We start from the raw sequence: 10,053 nt of genomic DNA, 5'->3' as shown, positions 1-10,053 counted from the left end.
TTACAGCTTATTCTCCTTATTAACAATCGGACAGCTTATTATCCTGAAATATGGGACCAAATTGAGGTCAAGGTGTGGGACTCTGCAACTAAAACCGACAAGGTTGCAGTGGGATTGCTCGGCACCTGGCGAGCAATCTCTGAGGCCTTAAAGAGCCATGTGGGGCCACAATCACAAACGTGTGGTTTGCCAGATAGTGAGGGAGCTGTGGGCTTCTTTACTGATCCGACTGCTACGCCATGGGCCGACCTGATGCTACAGCCGTCCAAGGCTTTTGCTGTTAGGCCCCCTGGTGACCTGGATGTGCCTTTTGACCCAGGCCTATTGGCCTTGAAAAGGAGAAGGATATGCTTTTCTTCCATTCGGGAAGAACGGGATACATAAGGCCCAAAGACTGAATTGCTTCACAGCTTAAAGCGAGACATATTGCTCAAAAGGGATGGAAAATGGAGACTTGTTTGTAATCAATAAAAGGAAGGGAAAATGGAGACTGTTAAGTCATGGAACTTAAAGGATTGTTTGTTACCTTTTTTGATTGTACATATTTATAGGCGTACTCGAGTTTAGTAAGTCATGGAACTTATGGATTGTTTGTTACCTTTTCTGATTGTATAGGCATACTCGGGTTTACTATGTAAAAGCTATGTTCTACAACTTCAGAATGTTTGATGTTCGTGTGTACGTGTTGGGGGAGTGTAGACTCCCCACACACCTTTGGGGGCACTCCGGCCCCCTAAGCCTGCCTGGAGAGTCCCCAGCCCCATGGCTGCTCAGGCACATAAGCCCCTACACCAGTGCTGGGCAGGACAGTGAGCCCTGACCCGCAGGCACCTCTGGGTGCTGTGGGGTGGGGGGCAACCCCTTAGTGCTGCAGACTGTCCTCCCCATGTAGGGGAAGGTCTTAGCCATGCCCCCCTTGCCAGGACTACCAGTGGAGTCCGGTAGCGGAGGGACAGGTGGGTGGGGGTGTCCCAGAGCTCCCACTTACCTTCTGTTTCTGCCCATGTCCTGTGGAAGAGAAGCAGGAGGAGGAAGAGGAGGCGATGCGGCCGCATAGTGCTGGGGTGAGGCTGAAGCAGTCCGGGCGGCGGGAGGAGGAAGCACCTATGGGGTCCTAGCAGCAGCGCTCCACCAATGGGGCTGGGGTAGGGGTTTTAGGGAGGGCCCTGGCTGGAGATCAGGGAGTACAGGATGGAGCGGAGCTGAAACGCCTCCATTTTGGGTTCCCCCTGCTCCATCTGTACCCCCGGTGGAGGGGGGCAGTCCTGTGCCACCTGCTTCACCCTGGGAATGGGGCTGACCGGGGAGGGGGTGATGAACAACCACAGCCTCACACACCCACACACCCCAACCGGTGGCAGAGGGTCCCCACTCGGGTCAGGGCACCCATGCCAAAAGTGGGGTGCTGCAGCACCTCTTGGGTGCTGGGCATGGGGACAATGCAGTGAGAAGGGACAGCCTCACCCCCAGCCCATCTCCCCCACTGCTCAACCCCAGGCACGTTCCCCCAGCTTGCAGTTTCTCTTCCCCTTTCCCGGGCCCCCATGCTGGGGGCAAAAGCAGAACTGAAACACAGGCAAGGAGAAGCTTGTCCCGCTCCAGCTGAGGGTGGGTGGTCCTAATGCTGTCACCCCCCAAGACCCCTTGGTGCCCTGGGGGAACCACCTGGATCCCTAAGGGACTGCTGGGCTCCTGTGAACAGCTCTAGTGTGGCACCAGTGCCCCCGGGAAGCTCGGCCTGCAGGCAGGGTACCCCATCACCCTCCAGGCACGACTGGGGCTGGTAGTCCCTGCTTGGATGTCCCCTGCTGTGCTGCTGGCACAGGGACAGCCCATCCAGGGCTGCTGCGGGCTGAGCCCTGGCACCCTGTGACACTGAGTCAGGCCCGGGATGGGGGGATGCTGCGGTGGCCCCCTTGAGGGCCAGTCTCCTTGGGGCCTCAGACCCTCAGCTCAGGTGACCAGCAGTCCCCACAGGACTTGGTGACCGTTCCTCTTTGCATTGCCCTCCGCTGAGCGCTGCTGCCCACAATCCCCTCAGTGCTTAGCTCAGGGGATTGGGGACCCTTGACACAAGGCCAAGCTTTGTCTCCCTCATTGTCTTGGGGTGCAAGTGCAGCCCTAGGAGAACCCACCCAGCCCCCTAGACCTGGCAGCCCTGGGTGTCCCAGCCCAGCTCTTGACACGGGGCACCTTAGGGCCCACCCCAAAACCTCAACGCCAGCTCCATTGGCTGTCAGGGCACTCAGTGCCACCACCGATGTCAGAGTCACCCTGGGGAGAAGTAAGCAGCCCACACAGCTCCATCTTCCAACTGCTGTGTTTGCCTGTAGCCTTGTTGTGGATACCATGCAGCCCTGTTGCCTTCTCCTCTTCCCCTTCTTCTTCTTCTTTCCTGGGACGTGGGCAGAGCTGGAGGGTAAGTAGAAGCTCACCCCAATCTGCTCCCCTTCCTCTACTCTCCCCCCTGCTCCACATACCCTCCTTCACAGGGCCATGGTCAAGCTGGGGGGCCAGAGCTGGGGCTACTGAAGTGGTTTGGGGTGCAGGGGACCCCAAGAAGCTGTCAGGGCCTGACAAAAGTGGCATCACTTTCCCCAGCTCTCTCCCCCCTCTCCAGCAGGCTCTCACATGCTCCAGCTACGCCATTTCGTCACCTTCCAAAATGCCACGTCCATGCAAGTGGGGGGCCTTGGCCTCGTGGGGGACATCAAAATTGGTTCGCTGGACAGACGCACCGGGGACATCCATTACCACCAGCCCTGGCTGCGTCCAGCCCTGCCCAAAGGTGACTGGGATGTCATTGAGAGCTCCATCAAGTCATACCTGCGGGATTTCAACAGCCTGGTGCAGAAGCTCACCAACCACATCAGGGTGTCCTGTACGTGCCCACAGTCCCCCCTCCATTTCCAGGTGACCCCTCGGGCATGAGCCAAGGCTGGTGGGCACCTCCATGGGCCAGGCTTCTGCAGAGCCCTTTCGGATGGGGACGCAACTCAAGCGGACCCCCTAAGGCTCCCGAGGGGACGCAATTCTGAACACCCCACATATCCCCTCCACCCTCCACATCCTGTCTCCCCCCAGACCCTTTTGTGTTCCAGTCATCCATATGCTGCAAGCTCCAGCCCAACGGGACTACCAGGACAGTCCTTGCCATTGCCTACGAGGGCGAGGACTTGCTCCAGTTCCACATGAACAAGGGAACTTGGGATCGGGTGCCAGATAATGAGATGTCAGCAACCGCTGAGCATTTGTTGAACAATGCCACCACCCTCAATGAGCTGATACAAGTGCTCCTCAATGTCACCTGTGTTGACATTTTGGAAAGGTTCATTGAGTACGGGAGGGCATCTCTAGAGAGACATGGTAAGACCCTCCTCAACCCTGGCACAGCCACCCGAAAGTCCCCCCTTTGACAACAGGGAGCCAAGCAGTATTCCTGCTAGGCTCCCCTTGGCCCTCACTCTCACCCCACAGAGCTGCCCACTGCCACCGTCTTTGCCCGCAAAGCTGGCCCAGCCCAGCTCCTGCTGGTTTGCCGCATCACCGGCTTCTACCCACGGCCCATCAGTGTGGCCTGGCTGCGGGACGGCCACGAGGTGCCACCGGGCCCGGCCCTGAACACCAGCGCTGTCCTGCCCAACGCCGACCTCACCTACCAGGTCTACAGCGGCCTGACCGTGGCCCCCCGTGATGGGCACAGCTACGCCTGCCGCGTTCGCCACCGCAGCCTGGGCACCCGTAGCCTCCTCATCCCCTGGGGTAGGTGCCTCTGGGATGGGGATTCTGAGCCGTGCTGATGGAGCAGAGTAGGAAAGCTGACGGGCTTGTGTTCCTCAGGGCAATCAAACGCTGGGCTGATCGCAGGGCTTGTGGTTGCTCTGCTGGCAGCTGTGGTTGTGGTTGGTGCACTTTGGGTGTGGAGATACAGGTAAGGCCCCTTCTGCCCTGCTGTGTACCTGGGAAATCCCTGCTAGGGAGCTCCCCAGAGCCATCCCACCATCCTCTCCTGTTTTAGGAAGCGCCATTAAATGGAAGAATGAGGCCCAGCAGCTTTCTCCTGAGCACAGCAGCCCTGTTTGGTTCAAACCCTCACCTTGGGCACAGCCTCCATCTGCCTCTGCTGTGACAAAGCTCCAGGCACCACCAGGAGCAAGATCATCTCATCAGGGAGCCACAGCTGGGAAAGATGTGGTACTCAAGCCCTGCTGTTATTTGCATTATGGACAGGGATGCAAGTCCTCACCTGTTACACATAATCACTTTGTGCCTCATGGCACTACCTATGCACCTGCTGAGGCTTCTTCAGGCACACCAGTCCCCTGTAGCAATTTCTTTCAGGTCCAGTATGATAACGGTACTGTCAGCAGGCAGTATGCTGCACCCCTTCCATTGTACCTTTCTAGATATTTCTCTTAAAAGCTGCTTTTATTAACCATATTCCAGAAATAGCTGTGATTAATCCGACCTGTTACACACAGGGTAAGTACACACAAGTTGTGTTTATGGCACCAAGTAGCACTGCACTCTGAGGTGATCTGAGGGAGCTGCAGGCATGGATAAAACAAAAATAAACCACTGATGTTTTTGCTAAGATCACGTGCCTTTTATAACGGTTTCTGTGGGCTCGGGGAGGGTTTGGCCAGCTTGAGCGCAGCACTGCTGAAATTATCAGCTCTAAATTCAGGGCTTCAGGCTAGTTAAGAGAAGCAGTAGAAAAAGGGAGCCGAGCTCTGACAGGCATTGCGGGGCCATGGATTCTGCGGCTGGGAGGGGGATCCTGGGCCTTGGCTGGCCTCCCCGTGGGGCTGGGAGGCTGTAGCACGGGGCACGCAGGGCCCTGACCACTGAGAGACCTGGTAGGAAGGGGTGCCTGGAGGAAGAGGGGGGACTGTGGCCCATGTGGGGACCACAGGACCCAGAGGGGACTGTGGGGAGCAGTGGGGAGTGGAGGGCAATGCGAAGAGGAACGGTCACTGAAGAGGTCCTGTGGGGACTGCCGGTCACCTGAGGGGACTTCAAGAACCAGCAGGGACCTGAGCTGAGGCTTTGAGGCCCTGAGGGGACCGAGGGGACCGGTGGCCGCTTGAAGGGCAGCTTTGAAGACCAGCCATTACATGAGGGGACTGCAGGGACCACGGTCCCCATGCTTCCTCCCTCACCAGCTGCACCATGGCTGCCCTTTCGCATCCCAGCAGCTGCTCTGTCTCCTCCCTGACAGGCACTGGTGGCCCTGTCAGGAGGGACTGGGACACTGCAGGAACGGCCATCCCCTGGGGAACACTGCAGTGAGTGAGCCCTGGAGGAAGCGGGAGCTTTGAAGCCATGTCTGAGCCCACAGGGCCACCACAGCATCCCCCTTCCTGGGCCTGACTCAGTGTCACAGGGTGCCAGGGCTCAGCCCGCAGAAGCCCTGGATGGGCTGTCCCTGTGCCAGCAGCACAGCAGGGGACATCCAAGCAGGGACTACCAGCCCCAGTTGTGCCTGGAGGGTGATGGGGGCTGTGGGGACCAAGGGTTCCCTGAGCCTAGAGCAGGGATCCCCTGCCCTGGGGGTGCTTGGAACCATACCAGGTCCCTGTCCTAACATGTGGGATCAAGGGGCAGCTTGGCCAGGGCCCTGTGGTGCTGAGGGGTGTGGGGTATCTTCCAGAGCCTCCCAGTATGGGTGAGTCTCCCCACTCACACCCTCCCGTCACTCACAGGGGCAATGTGTCCCGTCCATGCAGCAGGGCGCTGGGCTCTGCTCCGCGCTGCCGTGTTGGGTGTCACTGGGGAGGAACGAGCAGGATGGGGGGTACTGAGGCATAGAGGCGAGAATTGTGGTGTAATCCTGTGGGTACCATAGGGTTGGGGTCACTCCATGACCCCGAAGTGTCTCCAGCAGCCACCTGCCCTCAGGCTGTTGGTGGAAGCCAAGGAAATTCCTCAGAAAGCGCAGTGGGGCTGGGCTGGAGCAGTCTCTCTCCCACAACATGGGGCTGCACCCCCCTCTTCCCCCAACATACCCAGCTCAACATCTGCCCTACAGCCTCCTATGCGTTCCATGCCCCCCCCTACACTGTGCTCACCAGCTCCACGCAAGCCCCATTGCCCCCAGCTCTTCACATGCCCACGTGCACCCAGCCCCAAATGTGTTACTACCCCCTCAGCCTCTCTTTCTCCCCCCAGCCCCATATGTGCCCATGCCCTACAACTTCCCTCGTGTCCTCCAGCCCCACACAAGCCCCATGCGTCCTCCCAAGCCCCATGTGCCCCATGCCAGCTCCTAGCCCCATCTTAGCCCCCTGCCCTCCCCACATCCTATACTCACCAGCCCTGCACGTGAACCCCAGCACCTCACATGTCCTATGCCCCCCCTTAACCCCCCCAGCCCCACACGTGACCCCCAGCCCCGCCGGGTTGGGCCCGCCCGGCCGGAGGCGAAGAGCAAAACACGATTTCAAGCCAGCAAACGCGGGCGTCCGGCCCCCCCGGCTCTACCCCACACCCCCAGGCCCTAGGGAGCCAGACATCCAGCCTCCCCCCACCCCGCTCTGCCCCACAACTCCAGCCTTGGGGGACGCAGGCATGCGAAGAACCCTGCCCTGCACCTCACACCCCACTGTCCCCCAGGGACCCAGGCGCCTGGGTGTCTCCAGCCCCCACGCAGTGGACCCAAGCCGAGCCTACTCCCCCTGCCCCGTGTCCCGCAGCAACAACAACAACAGCAGTGGGGGGGGGGGAACATGGAGAGGGGGGAGCCCAGGGCCAAGCTGAGTCATGGCCCCACCCGGCCCCGTCTGTGGCGCAGCCCCACGGCATGGTCCCACAGCACAGTCCCACAGTCTGCCCCCCTCCACCAGCCCCCCCAGAATAGCCCCATAGCACAGCCCTGCAGCTCGGTCCTACAGCCCCAAGCCTCGGCCCCATAGCAAAGCTCTGCAGCCCCACAGCACTGCAGCACAGCCCAGCTCTCCCCCCCTCTACCCCTGTCACACTCTTGCAGCCAAGCCCACAGCGTGGCCCCCAGAGCATGGTGCCCCCTGCCCATGGCTGGTCCCACAGCACAGCCCCATGGCCTGGCCCCACTGCACCACTGCACTGGGGATGGGACAGGGACAGGCCCAGCAAGCCCCGCTTCGTGTTTGTGCCTCGCTGAGCCAGCACTGCCCTAGGTCCTGGAGCTGTGGGATGGCATTCAGAGCCATGGGGTGGCTGGGGCTGAGGGTACACAGAGGGAGGGGGGATTGCAGTTACTGGGAGCACTGGGAGCCATGGGGCAGGTGGCAATGAGTTACTAGGAGCATCAGGAGCTGTGGGGCAGGCAGCGCTGGAGTTACTGGGGGCACCAGGGCAAGCTGCACTAGGATACTGGGGCCAGCTTGGCTGGCTTTGCTGACAATGCTAGGACCACTGTGGCTGGCTGTGCTGTGTTACTGGGAGCACTGGGAGCTGTTGGGCAGGCAGGGCTGGGGTTTCTGGGAGCACCAGGACAGGCCATGCTAGGATACTGGGAGCACTGGGGCTGGTTGTCATTACTGGGAACACTGGGGCAGGCAGTGCTGGGTTACTGGGAGCACAGGGAGCCCTGGAGCAGGCTGTGCTGGTTTCCTGGGAGCGCTGGGAGCTGTGGACTCCCCCTCCTTTGGCCCCCCCCCACGCGTTGTGTCACCGCTCTGCTATGGCAGCTGGACCCCACATCTGGCCGCGCCGCCCAGATGTTTGGTTGCTGCGGTGACCGCTGCCCGTAAACACATCCCAGGCCCCCCCCGGGGTCCGCCCGATCCCGCCCGGTCCCGCTCATCCCAGGGCCGTGGCCAGGCTGGGGGCCCCGCTCGGAGTAGGGGGGGGGGAACCCTGGTTCCCCCAGCCCATGGGGTAACGGGGAGGCGGCAGGGGGCTCAAGGCCCCCCGGTGTCTACCGGACCTCAAGGAGGGGCAGGTGCAGGGGCAGTGCTGGACCCTTCAGTTCTGCTCCAGGTCCAGCCTGGTTCTGCCCCACTCCTGTTCGGGTTCTTGCCCCGTTCCTGTCCCGGGTACATCTCAGCTGAACCCGGTGCTGTCCAGTGTCCAGCCCGCTTCTGCCCTGGTCCGGCGGCACCTGCGATGGGGCCGCGCCGTGAGCTCAGCGCTGGCGGAGCGCCCGGCCTGGGGCTATGAAAGGGACGGAGCCGCCCCGCTCCTCCGGCACTGCTGCACCCGCCGCCCGCCGTGCCGGGACAAACTGAACCGAACCGAACTGGGTGAGCTGGGCTAAAGCTGGCTGAGCCGAACCGAAGCGGGCCAAGCTGAGCAGAACCGGGCTGAGCTAAACCAGGCTGCGCTGCGCTGCACTGAGCTGGGCTGGGTTGAGCTGAGCGGAGCTGAGCCAAACTGGGCTGAGCAGAACCAGTGGGCCCCAACTGGGCACAACTGGGCCCAACTGGGCCGGGCCGAACCCTACTGGGCCAGCCCCACCCCCAGCTCCCAATTGGCCGGGTCCCAACCCCCCTGTGCTGCAGCCACAGCTGCTGCAACTACCTGAGAGCAGCAGCGGCACTGGGCAGGTATCATGGGACAGGGTCATAGAGCGGCCAGAGGGGCTGGTAGGGTCTGGTGCTGCAGGCATTACTGGTGTTACTGGCATTACTGGTGTTCCTGGAGTAGCTGGAGTTACTGGAGTAATTGGCATTGCTGGTGCTGCTGGCGTTGCTGGTGTTACTGGAGTAATTGGCATTGCTGGTGCTGCTGGTGTTGCTGGTGTTACTGGAGTAATTGGCATTGCTGGTGTTGCTGGTGTTGCTGGTGTTATTGGACTAATTGCATTTGCTGGTGCTGCTGGAGCTACTGGAATCGCTGGAGCTATTGGAATTGCAGGAGTTACTGGAATTATTGGCATCATTGGCGTTGCTGGCACTGCTGGTGTTACTGGAGTTACTAATGCTGTAGGTGTTGCTGGCGTTACTGGAGTTCATGATGTTACTGGTGTTGCTGGGTTGTTGGAGGGTGGGGTCACTGGCATTTGCTGGTGGTTACTGGTGTTATTGGAGTTACTAGGCACTGGAGGAATGAAGCTACTGGAGTCAGTGGAAACTGTGGCAGTACTGGTGGCAGTACTGGTGCACACAGCTCACTCCAAGACCTGGGGCCACCCCACAGTCGCCACCTCCCAGCTCCCCGAGGCCTCCATGGGGCAATAGGGCCCTCAGGGTCTGGGAGGCCAGGGAGTGACACCACGGCTGTGGGGCAGTGATGGTGTGGGTGGGTGTCGTGGGTCGTGGGTGCAATGGAGCAGTGCCATGAATGGGTCATTGGTGCTGTGGGTGGCTGCTGTGGGTGGCACAGGTCAGAGCTGTGGGGCAGTGCTGCCGTGGGTGCTATGGATGAGTGCTGTGGTCTGCAGGTTCCACGGGTGGGTGCTGCCATGGGGTGGATGTCATTTCTGTTTCCATGCATGGGTTCCCCTGGATGCCCCTGGTCTGTGTGGCTGCTTGGCTGCCATGTGTCCCCCGTGGGTGTCCCTCTGCCCTCCATGGGTGTCCTTGTGTCCCATGTGTGTCTGCCATGGGTGCTGTGGGCATCCACGTGTCCCTGCAGGTGTCTGTGAGTCCCATGTTTTCCCCACGCATCCCCATGGGCATCCGTGGGTCTACTCGGGTGTCCACATGCGACCCCGTGCTCCCCCGTGGGTGCCATCCATCCCCTCCCTGCAGGATCATGAGCCTGGGGCTGCCACTACTGCTGCTGGTGTTGACACTGCGAAGGGTGCAGGGGGGGGTAGGACCCCCCGCTGGACCCCCACCTGACTCCCCAGAGCTCTCCTGTGGGGCTGCAGCACTGGAGGCAGTGCTGGGGCGCCTGCGGGAGCTGGAGGGAGAAGTGCGGGCGCTGCAGGGACAGTGCGGGGACAACGGGGGGCCCCAGGCCGGCACCGGTATGGGGATGGGGATAGGGAGGGTGGGGGGATATGGGGGGCATATGGAGGTGTGGGGGGGCATGGGAGAGTGTGGGGGACATGATGGGGGGGAGCATGGGGGATAGGGACATGGGGGATATGTTTGGAGACACGGGGGATATGGGTGGGACCCAGGA

The 10,053-nt window shown here is 60.9% G+C and overlaps 1 protein-coding gene across 1 annotated transcript; it reads left to right on the top strand.

Moving 5' to 3' along the window:
- Window positions 1-907: 907 nt before the first annotated feature.
- On the top strand, window positions 908-10,002 carry LOC311220359 (antigen-presenting glycoprotein CD1d-like; the record flags this gene model as incomplete). The annotated part of the gene is made up of 7 exons (XM_084303866.1): window positions 908-956; window positions 2,624-2,881; window positions 3,085-3,366; window positions 3,478-3,762; window positions 6,172-6,251; window positions 8,030-8,225; window positions 9,797-10,002. 7 exons carry the CDS (start codon window positions 908-910, stop codon window positions 10,000-10,002), a joined length of 1,356 nt encoding a protein of 451 aa, XP_084159992.1.
- Between the last annotated feature and the right edge of the window lie 51 nt (window positions 10,003-10,053).

This window comes from Netta rufina (assembly GCF_964035555.1).
Source record: "Netta rufina genome assembly, chromosome: 31".
Lineage (NCBI taxonomy): Eukaryota > Metazoa > Chordata > Aves > Anseriformes > Anatidae > Netta > Netta rufina.
This window is presented reverse-complemented; position numbering and strand designations above follow the sequence as displayed.